The sequence below is a fragment of the Balaenoptera acutorostrata genome, chromosome 11 (assembly GCF_949987535.1).
Source record: "Balaenoptera acutorostrata chromosome 11, mBalAcu1.1, whole genome shotgun sequence".
In the NCBI taxonomy this organism is placed as follows: domain Eukaryota; kingdom Metazoa; phylum Chordata; class Mammalia; order Artiodactyla; family Balaenopteridae; genus Balaenoptera; species Balaenoptera acutorostrata.
Window position 1 is genome coordinate 63889769 of NC_080074.1, and position 23213 is coordinate 63912981.

Below are 23213 nucleotides of genomic sequence, written 5' to 3' on the forward strand. Positions count from 1 at the left end.
TTGCTACCTCCTCCTCCACCCAACTTCTAAATATCGGCTCTCGCCACGATAGTGAGAGGCCCGCGCACCGCGATGAAGAGTGGCCCCCGCTTGCCGCAACTAGAGAAAGCCCTCGCACAGAAACGAAGACCCAACACAGGCAAAAATAAATAAATAAATAAATAAAATTAAATATCGGCTCTCCTTAGACTCTGCTCTTCTCTCTAGTCCTCCTCTTTTATATCTACCTTTCTGCCTCATCCACTCTTTTGGCTTTCAATACCACCCATGTGCTGTTGACTCCCACATTTATATTTTTAGTCCAGAAACCTCCTCTAGCCTCTTCACTCAGATGCCTCCCCGACATCTCACTCAAATCTGACCACTGCCCACCCCTTACAAAATCACTTCCTCCTTCATACAGTCTTCTCCCTCTTAAATGCCACCACTCTCCACACAGATGGTCAAGTCAGAAACCCAGCAGGCATTTTGATTTTTCCATTTTCCTCACCCCATTCCATACCCAGTCGACCAGCAAGACCTTTGGATCTCCTCCAGGATATCTATGCATCCCTACTACCAACTTCCTCATCCAAGCCACCATCCTCTCTCACCTGTAATAGACTCACCGGTCTCTCTGCCTCTATTTTTCCTCCACCCTAAAAACTTATTCTCTAGATATCAGCCAGAGAGATCTTTTTAAAATACTAAATGGATCACGTCCCTCTCCTGTTAAAACCCTTCAAAGGTTACCTTTACCAGTGTCAGCGAGGCCCTGCATGATCTGCCCCTGCCCACTCTTCAATCTCATCTCAATGCTCTTGCCTTAACTCAACACCCTTGAGCCCTGGTATCTCCTAGAACACATATCACTATTTCCCACCTCAGGGCCTGTCTAGACTGCTTTTCTCCCTTCCCCCATGCCCTCTCCCACCATCCATGGCATGGCTGGCTCCATCTCATCTTAAATACCATCTCCTTAGAGAGGCCTCCTCCGACCACAGTAGCTAAAACACCACCCCTTAGTTCTCTATAGTACCACAGAGCACTATATATTTCCTTTCATCACATATCATATTCTGTAATTACCGTGTTTGCTTTCTTAACTAACTTTCTTAACTACATCTTATCTGTCTTACCCCACTAGAATAAATTCCTTCAGGGCAGGTACTTGTGTATGTGTTTGCCGTAGTGCTGTATTCCCGGCACCTAACGGGATTCCTGGCACCAATCAGGCACTCAGTATTTACCTAATGAATGAATGAACGGTTACCTTTAATATAGCTGTCATGAAGACTGAGCAGCCCATCAGCACAAAGATCATAAGGCCCGTTACTCTCTGTTCTCGGATACCCAAGAATTTGGGCTGTTCTCCAGGGGCAGAGCACTCAGATTCCAGTTTGAGGCTGTTCACATGTGTGATGGACAGGACAGTCGCAGCCACAAACCAGGGCAGGCCCATGATGGAGCAGACACCCAGCATGACGGCCACCATCAGCAGGTCCAGGTGGTAGCCACATCCTTTCTGTGGGGAAACAGAGTCTCCGTCACCATCAGTGGGCTGGCTGTAGTGGGACATAGGACAGTGAGCTAAGAGTCTCAGGCCCAAAGCAGGAAGGAGTGTATGGATAAGAGGGAAGGGGTCCAGAGATTCCAGCAGAGTCTTCCAGCCCCTCCTGGTTTGGAGGGAACAGAGAAGAAAGAGAAACCTTAGCTGGTCTTACACATGCCGATATCCAATTTTTATTCAAGTGCCCCCAGATCTCACCCTGAGTCTCACATATTCAAAGATTCATCCTTTCTTGGCAGAGTAAGCAGAGACCAAGCCACATCTTGACCATTCTAGAGGGTAGACCCTACGGGAGTCGGAGATAAGCAGGTTCCTACAAACACTCCCCATTCCTTGCCAAGTCTGGATGTTGCCTACTCTAGGGAAGAAAGGAATAGAGACGAGGCATGAAGCCTCTCACTAATAAATGTACTGGCACCAACCCTACCTCCTAGAATCCTTGGGCTCAAGGTTCAGTCTGGAAACCTCGATAATGGACATCAATGAGAGAATACCTGTTTCTAGGAAACAGTGGCCCAAGCCCTGACCTGAACATCAGGAACATAAGCCCGACCCAGACCATTTGGCTACATGGGGACCACCAGGAATTCTGCCCACCAACCTCCCTCACAGGTTTGAGAGAAGAGTAATGGACTCCAAGCTTCCTTCACAGCATACAATCATGCTCTACCCTAGTTTCATCTCCAAACCAATCTTTGTCATTAATGGAGGGATTAGAAACCCCTGTAAACCCCATATGAGCTCCGTCCACGATTGATTTTATCCAGGTTCTACAGTTCCTGACCTAAACAGGCTTACCCTAAATTTAAAAAAAATATAAGAGGCTGCCATTATTAGTCCTTCTAGGTCAGAACTTCTTGTTACCTTGAGTTTGTGTTCCTTCCTGTTAATGATGACAGCTGTGATCTGCTGGTCCATGAATATCAAGATAGTGCAGAGAAGAGCTGGGATAACTGCAGCTACCACAGTCCACCAGGGATTGGGGCCAATGGGACTAATAATCCACCCTCGATCATCCCGTGTTGGCTAAAGGGAATAAAACAAGATTTTTGTATTTTAAGTTATCTACAGTCATTAGGGCAAAACAGATCAAACTGAATCACAACAACCACATTTCTTTTTATTCCTGAATGAGAATCCTTAAAAAAAAAAAGTATGACATACGGGAAATCTACGGCCTTGTTCCAAATCCCCTTTTGAAAGAGTCAGTCCTCAATTGTCAACTTCTTATGGAATATTCATTACTACTTCACTTCCTTCCCCTACTCTCCAAACCCCTGTGTACAGAAAAAGTGACTTTATCTCAACATTAGCCCAAGTAAAATATAATTAACAACAAGATCTGTTGTCAAAAAAGAATTTAACAACTTCCAAAGACAAATATAAATAACTTTGATTATCCTCCTCACTGCTCCCCTCCAGAAGCCGTATAATGTATGTCTACAGAACAAATAAAGGCAACGTAGGGCCAGTTACATGGAATTTCAGGGGATTGGTCCAAGGACCTCCTCCCATCAGCAGTGAAACAGGGGTCCAGGCACTAAAGACTTGAGAAAGGAGCCCAAGACTGCTGAACTTGGGGACTTGTGTGATCTAGGACTCTCTCCGATGTCCCTGTAAGACCACTGTTCATAAACCTTATTTGGGTGTTTGTAAAATTCCTAAACTCTCCTAGATCTCAAAAAAATGCTAAGGTACTCTGAGGAAGAAAAGTTCACTTTGTTTGGCGAGTAGTGATGGAGAATAAAAGGCCAGGGGTACAAATTGGCCCAGAATTCACCAAAACTCAATGAACAAAGCAAAGACTATCACATCCAAAGTATTTGGTTATGACTCTAGGATTCAAAGACTCTTCGGTAATGTCACCAAGTCTCAAATTATGAATAGCTTAGGTTCTGAAAGTTTACAGAATCTGTGTTTCCTTAGTAACAATGTTCTAAGTGGTAGTTAAATTGTTAGGTCAACACAAAAACTTATTAAACCCTGACTGACATTACCCCATCAGTAATAGTACTAGCCTTCAGATTGGGTCTTGGTCACTGGGGGCCATGTGGTGTAACAGGGAAGAAGAGAAGGAAGAAAATTTCTTCTCTGCTTCCTGAAAGTGAGGCCTGCCAATGAGCAACACTTTCTTTGACATTCTCCCATTTCCCCTCTCGTCTCTCCTACCTCCCAGAGGCCTTCTTCCCAGATGTCCCAGAAATTCAGTGCCTTCTGACTATCTTAAGCCTACCCATCAGGGAACATTTCCAGGGATTGCTTAATGCTCCCAGATTAGTTATTTTTACACAAAATCCATTCCTCCCACAGGGTCGACCTCAGCCAGGTATTAGAGAAAAAGCTGACTGCACTCATTCACACAAAGGTGAGAATGACATATTCTAGGACGTATATATTTTTAAAGAGGGTGTTTTTTAATCCATCAATTTCTAACTGGTGGCATTTCAGTGAATTGAACAAAATAAAATTTAAAATTTTCAAGCAATATGGAAAAAGGTATTTTTAACCAGGCCTACTTCAGACAGAGAGAGAGAGAGAGAGAGAAAGGGAAGACGAAGGCCGACTGTGCCGGGTGTTTACAAGATAACGGCCTACGTTCCGGCTCCCTCCTCCTCCCCAGCCTCCCCCATTCTCTCCTCTCCTGGCTCCTCTCCGGTCCCTGGGTTTTCTCTCCTCTCCACCCTGTGGGGACCTACGGAACAGAGCTCAGCTCTTCCATCTTCTCAGTTTCCTCAGTTAGTGCCCCCAAATTGAAATAGATTTGGAGTCCCCATGTTTTGATCATTTGTTTTACATTTTTGCATTGGTTTTTGGATGAACAGTATAGATTATAGAGAGATATACAAACAATGAATTAGGGTTGAAGAGGTGTCACGATTACTCTGGTGGGGGCCCTAGACTGAGAATGAAGCTCCTGGGCCAGCTCACCTCCTCATAGGGCAAGATTCTTGAGGGGCGGGACCGAGGCCTACAAAGAGTCTTTTCATCCTTCCTGATACCCTTATACGGCTGATGCTCAATGAAGTGCTGTTAACCACACTTGTTCCAGAGACTCATATTTCCACAGTCTCTGGTATATATTTACGTAAATATGCATATTCCATTGTTTTAAATCTTCACATATTAAAAACAATAAGTAGCACTAATGAAAATAAATAATACTTTTCACTCATTAAACGTTAGCTTTTCTGACTTTTCTGACTTGAACTCAGCCAAGCCTAAAGAGTTTGCTTTTCTGAATGGTGAGGCATGAGGAGCAACGTTCAGATTTAGAGGACTAAAAAATTCATGATCAGGATGGGGAAAGGCCTTTGAAATAACTTGGGACCAGATTCTATGAAACTACGTAAGGGCATCAAGTACCCTGAGATCTGTTTACCTTGAACACACTGGGAACCTGAAGCTTTGGTGATGGGATTCCAATCAAAAAATCAACAATCACCATTGTGAAGATAGTGAGGAAAACAGCAAAGTCACTCACCATGGAGCGGACCTGGCACAAGAAAGGATTGGAGATGTGTTTCAGTAGGTTAAATACGATAGAAAAGACTCAAGTGTTAAAAGCCTTAAACATCCTCAGAAGAATGCTTTAATTTTATGGTTCAATTAATACAAGCATTTTTAAAAAACAGGACACTATTAACATGCCCAAGTTCATCCCCAAAGTGTGGATAGGATGGGAGAGAATGAATCCTCTGACGAACTCTACCGGAACCCACTCCAAACTCTGAGGAGTTCTGTTTAGAGCATCTAGGCCAAACATTTAGAGAACAGTTCTGAGAAATTGGGATAAGATTTCCTGGGACCAGCAAGGTCCAGCTGTGCCAGCCAAGAACCTCTCAGCAGCACCACTCCTCTTCTCTCTCAGACCCAACATTGAGTCCATCTGCAAGTCCTGTTGGCTCTGCCTTCAGCTCATGCCCAGAATCGGAGCCCTTCTCACCACCCCCATGGCTCCCACCCAGATCAAAGGCACCAGCAACTCCTGTCTCTGTAGCCCCAGCAGACTCCTAACCCTGCCTCTGTCCTTATTTAAAGCTGCTGGAGGGACTTCCCTGGTGGCGCAGTGGTTAAGGATCTGCCTGCCAATGCAGGGGACACGGGTTCGAGCCCTGGTCCGGGAGGATCCCACATGCTGCGGGGCAACTAAGCCTGTGCGCCACAACTACTGAGCCTGCACTCTGGAGCCCACGAGCCACAACTACTGAGCCCGCAGGCCACAACTACTGAAGCCTGCACGCCTAGAGCCCGCCCACCGCAACGAAGAGTAGCCCCTGCTCTCCGCAACTAGAGAAAGCCCACGCGCAGCAACGAAGACCCAACGCAGCCAAAAATAAATAAATAAATAAATATTTTAAAATTAATTAATTAAAAAAAATAAAGCCGCTGGAGTGATCATTTAAAACACAGGTCAGATCACATCACTCCTCTACCCAAACCCTGAAATGGCTCCTCATTTCACTGAGTTAAAAAACCCAGAGCCCTTCTTGGCCCGTGAGGCCCGCACGCACTGGCATCTTTACTGCTCTGACCCAGCTCCCAATGCTCCCTGGCTCACTCACTCTGCTCCAGCCACACAGACCTCCTTGCTGTTTCTTACTCACGCCAGACTCACTCCTACCTCAGGGCCTTTATACTTGCTCATCCCTCCGCCTCAACTGCTTTCCCTCCAGGTAACCCTGTAGGTAGCTCCCTCCTTTACGTTCACTCAAATATCACCTTCCCCATCGGATCTTCTCTGATGCTCCTCCTTAAAATTGGTCACCACCCTCCATCCCAGCACTTCCTGTACTCCTTTCCTACTTTATTTTTCTCCATAGCACTTATCACCATTTTGCCCCTTAGGGGGCTGACTCTCCCACCCTATAGTTTAGTGTAGCTTTAATAAAATACAATGCCCCTCAAATGCCCAGTGCCCACCTTAATCTGAACTTCCAACGAGACAGAACCAAATATATCTTAGCCCCATGTAACATCACTGACACCTTCATCTGACTTTGCTTTCCTTTGAAACCTGACGTTTCCAGCTCCCTTTCCCTGGTTTTGTTAGTTCTCCTATGAATGTTACATAAATTCTCTGAAAATGTAGCTGCCCCACCATGAAGCCCATCCTGACCAGCCTGGGGCCCAGCGCCCTTCTCTCCTCTGAACTCCTATGGCCCTTATGGCATCTAACTATTTACTACTGTCTCCTATGGGCATGGTTGCTTCATGGGTTTCCCCTTCCTATCTGATGGCAGGGACCATATATTTTATAAAATCATATAATAGCTTTATTGAGATACAATTAACATGTTTTACAGTTTGTTTTATTATTTATTATTTTTTTATTGAAGGATAGTTGATTTACAATGTTTCAGGTGTACAGCAAAGTGATTCAGTTCCATATATATATATATATAGACACACACACACACACACACACACACACACACACACATATATATTCTTTTTCAGATCCTTTTCCGTTATAGGTTATTATAAGATATTGAGCAGAGTTCCCTGGGCTCTACAGTAGGTCTTTGTTGTTTTATCTATTTTGTACATAGTAGTGTGTATGTTACAGAGGTCATATTTTAAACTTCTTCTGCATCTCCCATAGCACTCGACCCGGGCCTGAGCAAGTAGTCAGTACACAGCTGCCACTTGTTCACAATTTGTTCAGACTGGAAACACGCCCCAGAACTGATTCCATATGTGCCTCCCTTAACCACTGGGTAGGTTGACTGATGTCTGAGACTGTGTTTTCGTCGTGAACGTGTGCACAGTAAATGCCTCAGCCGCTGAGCCCTCACCCATTCACACATCCTGCTCTGCAAAGGCGCCTGACTGAAGACTCGTACACGCAGAAAAACTGCCATTTCCTTCTGATTATTCTCCTCCTCAAAGCAAAGACCCCTTTAGCCACTCTACGCTTGGCCTCTAATTCCACCCTGCCAAAACCAGTCACGATACAAATAATGCCATCTGCGTCAGGGAGAGACGGTTGAGGCTTCAAACCGTCATGCAGACCAAGTCAGTGATTTCATAAGCTATTGCCAGAGCCATCCCAGGGAGGAGACTCTAGGGTCCCCTACACATCCCAAGCAATCATCCCAATTTACTATCTTCAGGAGCCAGCTCCAGCTACTGCTCGCTATGTGCCCCAGCACGCTGGAAATGAGACTTAATCACTCTTAGAGAACACGATTACCACCTTAAACTCACCTGACACTTTTCAATCAAAACCTCTTAAGTATTAACCCCTCATCCCACACCACACATCTATGAAAGAGGCTGCTGGACGCAGGAAGAAGAGAAGGCCACGGCCTCCAAAATCAGGTCATTTGGAGCTCGGCGCCTGCCAATCCACTCACAAGCACCATGGAGGCTGAGAACAGGCTCTGTTATATTAGAAGTCTAACACAAAAGAAATGCAAGAGTGTGCTACCTACTCTGGTTGGGAAATAGCGGCTTGTCTTAAATGTCTTCAAGGTGCTGGAGAGGATGAAGGTGGTGAAGAAGAGAATGCAGGACCAAAAGAGCACATCGGGAGTATAGGGTCCATGGTGGCCGCACGCAGAGCCCGTGAACTCTCCATGCATCTCCTGGCACTCCTGAAGGAACAGGCATTCTGGGTGATGAAAGGCAGGCACGAGGGAGGAAACAGCTGCTGAGTCCACCAGCACTGTCATCCCACGGTTGCTGGGAAGCTCAGGCTGCCTGCAGCATCTACTTGCCCTTCGTGTAGTTGTGGGGCTCTTGCTCGCAGGTAGGGTGACTACTTAAAGTCCTAACTAAAACACTTTTGTAAAGGAAACCAAACTGTCTCAAGAAAACATGAGGTTCTAGGAGGGCCCTAGCAATCTGTATTATTTTTATTACAGAGGACTTCCAAACTTGAATGTTCTTCAAGCCCCACAAAACCTGGATGTGCGCCCCCTACCCTCTCTGATTTCATCCGCCCACGTCCTGAGTGCAGGGCCACTGGGTGGGATCGTGCGGGAGAGAAGAGAGACGTAGTCCTCCTTTCCCTTTACGCAGAGAGAATTTTGAAGGGGAAAGGAAAGTCAGTAAGAGTAGTTTAAAAAAAGCTTTATTTTTGTAAATGCCAGAGCTTGCTGAAGGGTTACCCCACTTCTACCTAGATGGTCCCCTTAAACCTGGTGGTCACAAGACTGAGCCGCCTGGCAGCGCCCAGACTTACACTAACAGTCAGGTTGGCCCAGTGGACTTCTGTTGTCACGATGTTGTGGTCCTTCCAGTACTGTAAGGTGTGATTGTTGGGATTCTCTGGGAGAGTACACCTGCAGCTGAGGGGAGAAGAAAAAAGATTCCTAAGGGAAGTAGTCAAGTATTCAATTAAATATTTCTAGCCATGACAGGGCTACAGGCACTGCCAAAGCCTACATTATTTCTCCTTTGCCCACTTCAGATCCCTGAGGTTGGTCCTATTCATTAAGACCCAACCACACTCTGATTTTTCAGTCAATCATTACTAAAATTGGGCTCAAATTGGCATGTGGGTCTTGGATTAAATTGTGCTGACAACCAAGTTTGGCATCTGATGTGGTAGTTTCCTTGCTTAGTTTCTATCTCTTAGGCTCTTCCTATGAAATTCACTCAACATAGCAAGGACGACCGGATACAACGTTCAGCTCTCAACAGCCTCCCCAAGCCTAAGTATCTTGCTCCTTAAACCTGCATCACATTCTTGCTCTAAAAATCAGAGCCTCTTGGAATTATGACGGAAGCTACATTATCCCTGGTAATATCCCACTATCTTGACCATTCCCTGGCTTCCCCCGGCCTCGTCTCGCATCCAAACCAGAGCAGACCAGACCTGTCCCACTGGCCACCATGTTGCTTCCCAGTCCCAGCATGCTTCACTCCTGAACTGCCTCCCAGTATACTCACCTGATACAGCCATTCCCACCAACTTTGTTTCATCTCTGATTTTAATGAGCATGCCTTCTAAGGATATAGCATCACAGAATTAAAATTCAAAAAGATCTCAATAGGTAATAACAATAGGAGGAAATCAACAAAATGAAAATAGGGAAAGCCATAAAGTCCTACATTTAGGTATAAAAAAATCAATTCCAAACTTGGAAACAACAAAGATGTCCTTCAGTAGGTGAATGGATGTACTGTAGTACATCTAGACAATGGACTATTACTCAGTGCTAAAAAGAAACAAGCTATCAAGCCATGGAAAGACATAGAAGACCTTTAAGTGCGTATTATGAAGAGAATGAAGCCAATATGAAAAGCCTACATACTGTTTCATCACAACTATATGACATTGTGGAAAAGGCAAAACTACGGAGTAAAAAGATCAATGGTTGCCAGGGGTTGGGGTGATGGGGAGGGATAAATATGAAGAGCACAGAGGATTTTTAGGGCAGGGAAACTATTCTGTAGGATACTATAGTGGCAGATATGTCATTATACATTTGTCAAAATCCACAGAATGTACAATGCCAAGAGTGAACCCTAATGTAAACTCTGGACTTTGGGTAATAATGATGTGTCATTGACTGCAACAAACATGCCACTCTGGTGAGGGATGTTGATAGTGGGGGAGGCTGTGCATGTGTGCGCAGTGGGTGTGTGGGAATTCTCTGTACTTTCGGCTCAATTCTGCTGTGATTCTAAAACTTGCTCTTAAAAAATTAAGTCTATTTAGGGACTTCCCCGGTGGCACAGTGGTTAAGAATCCGCCTGCCAATGCAGGGGACACGGGTTCAAGCCCTGGTCTGGGAAGATCCCACATGCCGTGGAGCAACTAAACCTGTGCGTCACAACTACTGAAGCCTGTGCACCTAGAGCCCATGCTCCTCAACAAGAAAAGCCACCCCAATGAGAAGCCTGTGCACCACAACGGAGAGTAGCCCCTGCTCGCCACAACTAGAGAAAGCCCGCGCCCAGCAATGAAGACCCAACGCAGCGAGGAGGAGCTTCAAGACGGCAGAAGAGTAAGACGTGGAGATCACCATCCCCCCCACAAATACATCAGAAATACATCTACATGTGGAACAACTCCTACAGAACACCTACTGAACGCTGGCAGAAGACCTCAGACCTCCCAAAAGGCAAGAAACTCCCCACGTACCTGGGTAGGGCAAAAGAAAAAAGAAAAAACAGAGACAAAAGAATAGAGATGGACCTGCACCTCTGGGAAAGAGCCGTGAAGGAGGAAAAGTTTCCACACACTAGGAAGCCCCTTCACTGGTGGAGACGGGGGGTGGGCGGGGGGGAAGCTTCGGAGCCACGGAGGAGAGCACAGCAACAGGGGTGCGGAGGGCAAAGCTGAGAGATTCCTGTATAGAGGATCAGTGCCGACCAGCACTCACCAGCCCGAGAGGCTTGTCTGCTCACCCGCCGGGGTGGGCGGGGCTGGGAGCTGAGGCGCAGGCTTTGGAGGTCGGATCCCAGGGAGAGGACTGGGGTTGGAGGCGTGAACACAGACTGCAGGGGGTTAGTGCGCCACAGCTAGCCGGGAGGGAGTCCGGGAAAAAGTCCGGAGCTGCCGAAGAGGCAAGAGACTTTTTCTTGCCTCTCTGTTTCCTGGTGAGCGAGGAGAGGGGATTAAGAGCGCTGCTTAAAGGAGCTCCAGAGACGGGCACGAGCCGCGGCTATCAGCACAGACCCCAGAGACGGGCATGAGACGGTAAGGCTGCTGCTGCTGCTACCGGGAGGCCTGTGTGCGAGCACAGGTCACTCTCCACACCGCCCCTCCCGGGAGCCTGTGCAGCCCGCCACTGCCAGGGTCCCGGGATCCGGGGACAACATCCCCGGGAGAACGCACTGCGCGCCTCAGGCTGCTGCAACGTCACGCCGGCCTCGGCCGCCGCAGGCTCGCCCCGTCTCCTCTGTACCCCTCCCTCCCTGCGGCCTGGGTGAGCCAGAGCCCCCGAAGCAGCTGCTCCTTTAACCCCCTCCTGTCTGGGCGGGAACAGACGCCCTCAGGCGACCTACACGCAGAGGCGGGTCCAAATCCAAGCTGAACCCCGGGAGCTCTGTGAACAAAGAAGAGAAAGGGAAATCTCTCCCAGCAGCCTCAGGAGCAGCGGATTAAAGCTCCACAAACAGCTTGATGTACCTGCATCTGTGGAATACCTGAATAGACAACGAATCATTTCAAATTAAGGAGGTGGACTTTGGGAGCAACTATATATTTTTTTTTTTTCCCTTTTTCTCTTTTTGTGAGTGTGTATGCGTATGCTTCTGTGTGTGATTTTTGTCTGTACAGCTTTGCTTTTACCGTTTGTCCTAGAGTTCTGTCTGTCCATTTTTTTTGTTTGTTTTTTGTTTTTAGTATAGTTTTCAGCGCTTGTTATCATTGGTGAATTTGTTTTTTGGTTTGGTTGGTCTTTTTCTTTCTTCTTTTTTTAATTACTTAAAAAAATTTTTTAATAATTATTTTTTGTTTTTTATCTTAATAACTCTTTATCTTTTTCTTTCTTTCTTTCTTTCTTTTCTCCCTTTTATTCTGAGCCGTGTGGATGCCAGGCTCTTGGTGCTCCGGCCAGGTGTCAGGGCTGTGCCTCTGAGGTGGGACAGCCAAGTTCCGGACATTGGTCCACCAGAGACCTCCAAGCTCCACGTAATATCAAAAGGCAAAAATCTCCCAGAGATCTCCATCTCAATGCCAAGACCCAGCTCCACTCAACGACCAGCAAGCTACAGTGCTGGACACCCTATGCCAAACAACTAGCAAGACAGGAACACAACCCCACCCATTAGCAGAGAGGCTGCCTAAAATCATAATAAGATCACAGACACCCCAAAACACACCATCAGATGTGGACCTGCCCACCAGAAAGACAAGATCCAGCCTCATCGACCAGAACACATGCACTAGTCCCCTCCACCAGGAAGCCTACACAACCCACTGAACCAACCTTAGCCACTGCGGGCAGACACCAAAAACAAGGGGAATTACGAACGTGCAGCCTGCGAAAAAGAGACCCCAAACACAGTAAGTTAAGCAAAATGAGAAGACAGAGAAACACACAGCAGATGAAGGAGCAAGGTAAAAAGCCACCAGACCTAACAAATGAAGAGGAAATAGGCAGTCTCCCTGAAAAAGAATTCAGAATAATGATGGTAAAGGTGATCCAAAATCTTGGAAATAGAATGGAGAAAATACAAGAAACGTTTAACAAGGACCTAGAAGAACTAAAGAGCAAAGAAACAATCATGAACAACACAATAAATGAAATTTAAAATTCTCTAGAAGGGATCAATAGCAGAATAACTGAGGCAGAAGAATGGATAAGTGACCTGGAAGATAAAATAGTAGAAATAACTACTGCAGAGAAGAATAAAGAAAAAATAATGAAAAGAATTGAGGACAGTCTCAGAGACCTCTGGGACAATACTAAACGCACCAACATTCGACTTATAGGGGTCCCAGAAGAAGAAGAGAAAACGAAAGGGACTGAGAAAATATTTGAAGAGATTATAGTTGAAAACTTCCCTAATATGGGAAAGGAAATAGTTAATCAAGTCCAGGAAGCACAGACAGTCCCATACAGGATAAATCAAAGGAGAAACATGCCAAGACACATATTAATCAAACTATCAAAAATTAAATACAAAGAAAAAATATTAAAAGCAGCATGGGAAAAACAACAAATAACACATAAGGGAATCCCCATAAGGTTAACAGCAGATCTTTCAGCAGAAACTCTGCAAGCCAGAAGGTAGTGGCAGGATATATTTAAGGTGATGAAAGGGAAAAACCTACAACCAAGATTACTCTATCCAGCAAGGATTTCATTCAGATTTGATGGAGAAATTAAAACCTTTACAGACAAGCAAAAGCTGAGAGAATTCAGCACCACCAAACCAGCTTTACAACAAATGCTAAAGGAACTTCTCTAGGCAGGAAACACAAGAGAAGGAAAAGACCTACAATAACAAACCCAAAACAATTAAGAAAATGGTAATAGGAACATACATATCGATAATTACCTTAAATGTAAATGGATTAAATGCTCCAACCAAAAGACACAGACTGGCTGAATGGATACAAAAAACAAGACCCGTATATACGCTGTCTACAAGAGACCCACTTCAGACCTAGGCACACATACAGACTGAAAGTGAGGGGATGGAACAAGATATTCCATGCAAACGGAAATCAAAAGAAAGCTGGGGTAGCAATGCTCATATCAGACAAAATAGACTTTAAAACAAAGACTATTACAAGAGACAAAGAAGGACACTACATAATGATCAAGGAATCAATCCAAGAAGAAGATATAACAATTGTAAATATTTATGCACCCAACATAGGAGCACCTCAGTACATAAGGCAAATACTAACAGCCATAAAAGGGGAAATCGACAGTAACACAATCATAGCAGGGGACTTTAACACCCCACTTTCACCAATGGACAGATCATCCAAAATGAAAATAAATAAGGAAACACAAGCTTTAAATGATACATTAAACAAGATAGACTTAATTGATATTTATAGGACATTCCATCCAAAAACAACAGAATACATTTTCTTCTCAAGTGCTCATGGAACATTCTCCAGGATAGATCATATCCTGGGTCACAAATCAAGCCTTGGTAAATTTAAGGAAATTGAAATCGTATCAAGTATCTTTTCCGACCACAATGCTATGAGACTAGATATCAATTACAGGAAAAATTATCTGTAAAAAATACAAACACATGGAGGCTAAACAATACACTACTTAATAACCAAGAGATCGCTGAAGAAACCAAAGAGGAAATCAAAAAATACCTAGAAACAAATGACAATGAAAACACGACAACCCAAAACCTATGGGATGCAGCAAAAGCAGTTCTAAGAGGGAAGTTTATAACAATACAATCCTACCTTAAGAAACAAGAAACATCTCAAATAAACAACCTAACCTTACACCTAAAGCAATTAGAGAAAGAAGAACAAAATATCCCAAAGTTAGCAGAAGGAAAGAAATCATAAAGATCAGATCAGAAATAAATGAAAAAGAAATGAAGGAAATGATAGCAAAGATCAATAAAACTAAAAGCTGGTTCTTTGAGAAGATAAACAAAAGTGATAAACCATTAGACAGACTCATCAAGAAAAAAAGGGAGAAGACCAAATCAATAGAATTAGAAATGAAAAAGGGGAAGTAACAACTGACACTGCAGAAATACAAAGGATCATGAGAGATACTGCAAGCAACTATATGCCAATAAAATGGACAACCTGGAAGAAATGGACAAATTCTTAGAAAAGCACAACCTTCCAAGACGGAACCAGGAAGAAATAGAAAATATGAACAGACCACTCACAAGCACTGAAATTGAAACTGTGATTAAAAATCTTCCAACAAACAAAAGCCCAGGACCAGATGGCTTCACAGGTGAATTCTATCAAACATTTAGAGAAGAGCTAACACCTATCCTTCTCAAACTCTTCCAAAATACAGCAGAGGGAGGAACGCTCCCAAACTCATTCTATGAGGCCACCATCATCCTGATACCAAAACCAGACAAAGATGTCACAAAAAAAGAAAACTACAGGCCAATAGCACTGACGAACACAGATGCAAAAATCCTCAACAAAATACTAGCAAACAGAATCCAACAGCACATTAAAAGGATCATACACCATCATCAAGTGGGGTTTATCCCAGGGATGCAAGGATTCTTCAATATACGCAAATCAATCAATGTGATACACCATATTAACAAATTGAAGGAGAAAAACCATATGATCATCTCAATAGATGCAGAGAAAGCTTTCGACAAAATTCAACACCCATTTACGATAAAAACCCTCCAGAAAGTAGGCATAGAGGGAACTTACCTCAACATAATAAAGGGCATATATGACAAACCCACAGCCAACATCATCCTCAATCGTGAAAAACTGAAACCATTTCCACTAAGATCAGGAACAAGACAAGTTTGCCCACTCTCACTACCATTATTCAACATAGTTATGGAAGTTTCAGCCACAGCAATCAGAGAAGAAAAAGAAATAAAAGGAAGCCAAATTGGAAAAGAAGAAGTAACGCTGTCACTGTTTGCAGATGACATGATACTATACATAGAGAATCCTAAAGATGCTACCAGAAAACTACTAGAGCTAATCAATGAATTTGGTAAAGTAGCAGGATACAAAATTAACGCACAGAAATCTCTTGCATTCCTATACACTAATGATGAAAAATCTGAAAGTGAAATTAAGAAAACACTCCCATTTACCATTGCAACAAAAAGAATAAAATACCTAGGAATAAACCTACCTAAGGAGACAAAAGACCTGTATGCAGAAAATTATAAGACACTGATGAAAGAAATTAAAGATGATACAAATAGATGGAGAGATATACCCTGTTCTTGGATTGGAAGAATCAACATTGTGAAAATGACTATACTACCCAAAGCAATCTACAGATTCAATGCAATCCCTATCAAACTACCACTGGCATTTTTCACAGAACTAGAACAAAAAATTTCACAATTTGTATAGAAACACAGAAGACCCCGAATAGCCAAAGCAATCTTGAGAAAGAAAAATGGAGCTGGGGGAATCAGGCTCCCAGACTTCAGACTATACTACAAAGCTACAGTAATCAGGACAGTATGGTACTGGCACAAAAACAGAAATATAGATCAATGGAACAGGATAGAAAGCCCAGAGGTAAACCCACGCACATATGGTCACCTTCTCTTTGATAAAGGAGGCAAGAATATACAGTGGAGAAAAGACAGCCTCTTCAAGAAGTGGTGCTGGGAAAACTGGACAGCTACATGTAAAACAATGAAATGAGAACACTCCCTGACACCATACACAAAAATAAACTCAAAATGGATTAAAGACCTAAATGTAAGGCCAGACACTATCAAACTCTTAGAGGAAAACATAGGCAGAACACTCTATGACATAAATCACAACAAGATCCTTTTTGACCCACCTCCTAGAGAAATGGAAATAAAAACAAAAATAAACAAATGGGACCTAATGAAACTTAAAAGCTTTTGCACAGCCAGGGAAACCATAAACAAGACAAAAAGACAACCCTCAGAATGGGAGAAAATTTTTGCAAATGAAGTGACTGACAAAGGATTAATCTCCAAAATTTACAAGCAGCTCATGCAGCTCAATATCAAAAAAACAAACAACCCAATCCAAAAATGGGCAGAAGACCTAAATAGACGTTTCTCCAAAGAAGATATACAGACTGCGAACAAACACATGAAAGAATGCTCAACATCACTAATCATTAGAGAAATGCAAATCAAAACTACAATGAGGGGCTTCCCTGGTGGCGCAGTGGTTGAGAATCCGCCTGCCAATGCAGGGGACACGGGTTCGAGCCCTGGTCTGGGAAGATCCCACATGCCACGGAGCAACTGGGTCCGTGAGCCACAATTACTGAGCCTGCGCGTCTGGAGCTTGTGCTCCGCAACAAGAGAGGCCACGATAGTGAGAGGCCCACGCACCACGATGAAGAGTGGCCCCCACTTGCCACAACTAGAAGAAAGCCCTCGCTCAGAAACGAAGACCCAACACAGCCATAAATAAATTAAAAAAAAAAAAAAACTACAATGAGGTATCACCTCACACCAGTCAGAATGGCCATCATCAAAAATCTACAAACAATAAATGCTGGAGAGGGTGTGGAGAAAAGGGAACCCTCATACACTGTTGGTGGGAATGTAAATTGATACAGCCACTATGGAGAACAGTATGGAGGTTCCTTAAAAAATTAAAAATAGAACTACCATATGACCCAGCATCTCCATAGTAGGCATATACCCTGAGAAAACCATAATTCAAAAAGAGTCATGGGGCTTCCCTGGTGGTGCAGTGGTTGAGAATCTGCCTGCCAATGCAGGGGACACGGGTTCGAGCCCTGGTCTGGGAAGATCCCACATGCCACGGAGCGGCTAGGCCCGTAAACCACAACTACTGAGCCTGCACGTCTGGAGCCTGTGCTCCGCAACAAGAGAGGCCGCGATAATGAGAGGCCCGCGCACCGTGATGAAGAGTGGCCCCCGCTTGCCACAACTAGAGAAAGCCCTCGCACAGAAACGAAGACCCAACACAGCCATAAACAAATAAATAAATAAACAAACAAACAAAAAGTAAAAAAACACATGTTGCTAGGCTCTACCTACCCCCAGAGTTGCTGATTCAGTAGGAATCAATAATTTAAAAAAAAAAAAAAAAAAGAGTCATGTACCACAATGTTCATTGCAGCTCTATTTACAACAGCCAGGACTGGGAAGCAACCTAAGTGTCCATCGACAGATGAATGGATAAAGAAGATGTGGCACATATATACAATGGAATATTACTCAGCCATAAAAGGAAACGAAATTGAGTTATTTGTAGTGAGGTGGATGGACCTAGGGTCTGTCATACAGAGTGAAGTAAGTCAGAAAGAGAAGAACAAATACCGTATGCTAACACATATATATGGAATCTAAAAAAAAAAAAAAAAAAAAGTGGTCATGAAGAACCTAGGGGCAAGACGGGAATAAAGATGCGGACCTACTAGAGAATGGACTTTAGGACACGGGGAGGGGGAAGGGTAAGCTGGGACAAAGTGAGAGAGAGGTAGTGTATATATGGACATATATACACTACCAAATGTAAAATAGATAGCTAGTGGGAAGCAGTCGCATAGCACAGGGAGATCAGCTCAGTGATTTGTGACCAGCTAGAAGGGTGGGATAGGGAGGGAGACGCAAGAGCAAAGAGATATGGGGATATATGTATATGTATAACTGATTCACTTTGTTATAAAGCAGAAACTAACACACCACTGTAAAGCAATTATACTCCAATAAAAATGTTAAAAACAAAACAAAAAACAAAAAAAAAACCCCAATGCAGCCTAAATAAATAAATAAATAAAAAATTTTTTTAAAAAAATTAAGTGTATTTAAAAAATCAGTTCCACACATATTAACATAAAATCACTTGAAGAGTTGGGGAGTTCTAGCTTCATATTAGCTCTATATGAATCGACAGTGGAACGCAACAGAAATATAAGAAAAATACCAACTTGAGCTTTATTAACAAAGAACTACAGTATTCAAAGTCTACTCAGTCCAGAGCTGGTCACTTTTGTCTGTCTTCTCCCACTAGAATATAAGCCTCATGAGGGTAGACCCTTTGTCTGTCATGTTCACCATTATGTTTCCAGAGCCTAAACAGTGCCTGGCACATAGTAGGTGCTCAACAAATATTTGTTAAATGAATAAATGAATGATTAAAAAAGGTCAAAGAATGACCTTATGTTTCCAGAGCCTAAACAGTGCCTGGCACATAGTAGGTGCTCAACAAATATTTGTTAAATGAATAAATGAATGATTAAAAAAGGTCAAAGAATGAACCTTACTCCAATGCCAATGGGCAATCCAGAACTCTAATGTCAATCAGCAATCCACTAGGCTTCAAAGATTATACTCCCTAATGGTGATTATTCTGTAATAAAATCATTCTTAAATTCTAATGCATGTTTTATGAGTCCTGATTTTTAAAGGGTGAATGAAAGAGTAGCTAGAATCTAGAAAAGTGTATCTGTGGCTGGCTGGCAGGCACTTCCATGCAGTGTGCCTTCCGCTCAGGCAGTTTCAGATTGACATTGTTCACTTCACAACCAGACCTTCCACATCAGAATGGTACAGCCAGAAGGAGGGAACTTGATGTTCAAAGCTAAAGGGTGAGGAGAATTCTATTTAGTCATAATTTGGAGAACACTATTCCAGAGAATAAATGTTTATAGGACCAGACTCTCTTAGAGGGTTGAAAACACAGCCAAATACTGTGTCCCTTTTCCAACTGATCCAAACCATATTGAATAACCGAAGAAAATACAATCTCTTGAGTTGAAATCTAGGTAAGTAAGTAGATTTCTAGATCTTTAGCCTACAGAGTAAGAGACCTGTGATCTGTAAGGAATTATTAATATTCTCTACCTAATAATTCCTAAGAGTAGCCTATATGTACTTACAGAGATCTTGATGTGGTCCAAGGCCTCACAAGTCCTTGCAAAAGAAGTTCTTCCCAACAACTAACTTGAATTCTCCCTGCTACATTTGCAGCCTACTTTTGTCTCAATGCCTGGACCCTCTGAGTTTCACTCTTAATCCATCTTCCCCATCATCACTTTTTTTTTTTTTTTATAGTGAATACAGAGAGACGTCAGAGGAGCTAGTTAGAGTAGCAAGTATTTATTTATTTATGGCTGTGTTGGGTCTTCGTTTCTGTGCGAGGGCTTTCTCTAGCTGTGGCAAGTGGGGGCCACTCTTCATCGCGGTGCACGGGCCTCTCACTATCGCGGCCTCTCTCGTTGCGGAGCACAGGCTCCAGACGCGCAGGCTCAGTAATTGTGGCTCACAGGCCCAGTTGCTCCGCGGCATGTGGGATCTTCCCAGACCAGGGCTCGAACCCATATCCCCTGCATTGGCAGGCAGACCCTCAACCACTGTGCCACCAGGGAAGCCCCCCCATCATCACTTTTGACTGTTCTCCTCTGGCAGGCCCCCAGGTCTCCACATCATGTCTGAGCTCTGTTCCCCAGAGGGCCAAGATACTTCCTTAACAGAAGCTACAAGTACTGCCTGGCACACTAGTTCAGCCATTATACTCAGGTCCTTCACTTTATTTTTTAAAAAAATAAGAAGCAGAAAGCATACTTACTAATACAGGCTAAGGTGGTCCAGGTGACTGTGCATGTGGATGGGGTAGGTCTCTGCCAGGTGAATCAGCTTTTCTACTGCTTCATAGATGAAAATAATGCAAATCAGGGAGGCAAACGCTTCTTCGGTGAAGCGGGTAATGTAGCAGACAAGGGAACTGGCGTCAGTTGCCACAAGGACAATACACAGGAAGGCGGTCCACAGTCCGATACAAGCTCGCAGGGAGAGGTATGAAAGAGCATAGTCTCTGAAACAAAACCAAAGTTCATCAAAAATCAGGGGTGGATGGCATTACATTCTGACCCATTGCATTACAGGCAAAGGGTCAGAAAAGTGGTTAGTTCATCTCTTATTATCACTTCCAGTACTGCAACCCAGTTTGTCCCAAATTCTGACTGCATTTCACTCCTGAAGGCTGCCCTGGGATGGTGTGACAAAGATTTGCTTTACGGGTGGTATTTGCCACAGCAAGGACAGAGACAGTGAAGGAGGTGGAAACTGTCCGCCACACACTTCTGCCATCACTGCCCGACGTGATTAAGATCCTATTCTCGCAGTTAAGAAAAAGGAGCTGGCCCTTGTTCCACATGCTCCTACTTCTAATACAAAATGAAAGAAAAAGACTTTATAGGAAAAGAAGGGAAACGAGGGCACTGCTGACCCCCATCACCACAAACAATATGAAAAGGGAGTATTAGGTCAAATTCAAAATTGACTGGAACAGACAGATATCGAAAACAAACTTATGGATACCAAAGGGGAAACGTGGGAGGGAGGGATAACTCAGGAGCTTGGGCTGAACATACATACACTACTGTATATAAGACAGATAATCAACAAGGACCTACTGTATAGCACAGGGAACTCTACTCAATACTCTGTGATAACCTATATGAGAAAAGAACCTAAAAAAGAATGAATGTATGTATATGTATAACTGAATCACTTTTCTGTACAACTGAAACTAGCACAACATTGTAAGTCAACTATGCTCCAATTTAAAATTAAAAAAGAAAATATCTATATAATAAAAAAATTTTTTTTTTAATTTTTAAATAAAAATTGACTGGACATACTGTATAGCACAGCAAACTCTACCTAATGTACTGTGGTAACCTAAATGGGAGGGAAGTCCAAAAGGGAGGGGATATCTGTATTTGTATGGCTGATTCATTTTGTTGTGCAGTGGAGGCTAACACAACAGTGTAAAGCAACCATACTCCAATAAAAATTAATAAAATTTTAAAAAATTGACTGGAAATGGAAATGGAGGAGTTTGGATTAGCTAGGGAAAGTGCTTTTAAAGATAAAAAGTCAAGACTTCAATAGTGGTTGAAGGACATTAATAAAGCTCTTTAAGGCCAAGAGATCTGCTATTTTAGGTATGGTTCTACCTGGGGGCAGGGCAACAGACCAAACAATGTTCTTCGCTTACTTATACTCACCTAGGACCCTGGCATTCAACCCTAACAGCACACTAACACATCCAGATAGAGTTTTCAGAAAACCAAATGTCTTACTTGCAGAATTTGAACAAAATCTTTTCAAACACAAGCACTGGCCCAGTACTTCCAAGGATGGTGAGAGCCTGTCCGGCAAACAAGGAATAGGCAATCCCAGTCATGGAGGCGCCAAACAAGGATTCAATTGCACTCTGAGAGGGGAAGAAAAGATTATCTCTGAGTCCACAGCCCAACTGCAGTGAGTGATGCAGGCTTACGTTCATCCCCAACTCAGCTCTCCGGTGTGCCTAATAAGTCATTTGCTTGTATTTCGTCTTAGCAAGAGTGATGTGTACACAGTCTAATCCTCCTCTAAACGGATACCACTTTGATAATTCAGGTGCCCAAATCCATCCACATATGATTCCTTAACTAAGTCCTGTTCTGCATGACTCAATTCAGTATTTATAAATATACATAGAAAAGCACAATGATACCATTCACACTACGGGCTGTCATACAGAGTCACCTTAAATCTTATTTGCATATGACATTGATATATCATTTTCCATCCTTGGAGCAATGGGCAATGCAACTGGGCAATCAGTTACTGAAATTGATATTCAAGCAGAAGAGGGTCTGTTCTAAAGGGAGAGCTGTGCTGCTGGCTGGCATGAAGTCAGAAGACCACAGTAATTCAGTAGGAAGAATCCAATCTCCTCAGTCCTCGCCCAGGGAATTTTCCCCCCCAGTGGGCTTGGCTGCCATCATGAAATTTTTACTCTTGTTTGGGACTATTAGAAGTGGTTAAAAGTTCTTACTATGCGCCCCTCAGTGGCTTCTCCGAGCAGTCCCCCAAAGGTGATGACAGGTGACATGCAGGCGCAGTACAGGAACAGAAAGGAGGCCAAACACTGTAAGCTGAGTGCGTCCCGGTAGTCGCTCCAGTACCAGGGGGCCTTCCGCTTGATGTCCAGCACCAAGCCCCCAAATAGCCTGCGGAAACATGGCAGACAGGCCTCTAACGCAGTCCCTCTCCCAGGAAAGCGTGTCAACAGCACACATCTGAAAGCACTTCAAATGTGCTCTGAATAGAGGTAATATTTTGGCTTCAATGTGACCCCAAGTTCAAGAGATCTCTCTGGGGCCAGCACGGATTCTATCTGCAACCAAGGGCATGAGTCTGAATGATTATCCCAAGCATAAAAGGAATTAATTTGGGTGTGCATATTACCCATTCAGTAAAAAGTTCCCAAAATTCAACATGAAATTAAGCATTAGCTTCAAACTTCAAGTTCTGAGATGTTAGGAAGAAAGGTACAAAAGCATCAGGGTATTAAAATTGTTAGTTTTATTATACATTTTCTAGATAAAAAAGCCCCTATCACATGCACTTTCTTACTCTGAACAACTACCCACCTTACTCTTGAGAAATTAGCATAATAATTCATTCATGCAGTTGACAAGTAGTAGCGGATACTTCATGCCAGGCACTGTGCCAGGTATTGGAGATGCAGCAGTAGCAAGGCAAACACAGCCCTTCTCTCTAGGACCAACAATCTAGT

The 23213-nt window shown here is 43.5% G+C and overlaps 1 protein-coding gene across 4 annotated transcripts in view; it reads right to left on the reverse strand.

The window, feature by feature from the left end:
- SLC4A8 (solute carrier family 4 member 8) overlaps positions 1-23213 on the reverse strand; it is an 85210-nt gene that overhangs the window by 18489 nt on the left and 43508 nt on the right. For all 4 annotated transcript variants that reach the window (XM_007179375.2, XM_057556905.1, XM_057556904.1 and 1 more), the window contains exons 12-19: positions 22470-22644; positions 21727-21860; positions 20208-20453; positions 8736-8841; positions 7984-8145; positions 4929-5042; positions 2414-2575; positions 1253-1504 (exon numbers count right to left, since the gene is read on the reverse strand). In XM_007179375.2, the coding sequence (XP_007179437.2) occupies positions 1253-1504; positions 2414-2575; positions 4929-5042; positions 7984-8145; positions 8736-8841; positions 20208-20453; positions 21727-21860; positions 22470-22644 (1351 nt within the window). The remainder of the gene's footprint in view (positions 1-1252; positions 1505-2413; positions 2576-4928; positions 5043-7983; positions 8146-8735; positions 8842-20207; positions 20454-21726; positions 21861-22469; positions 22645-23213) is intronic.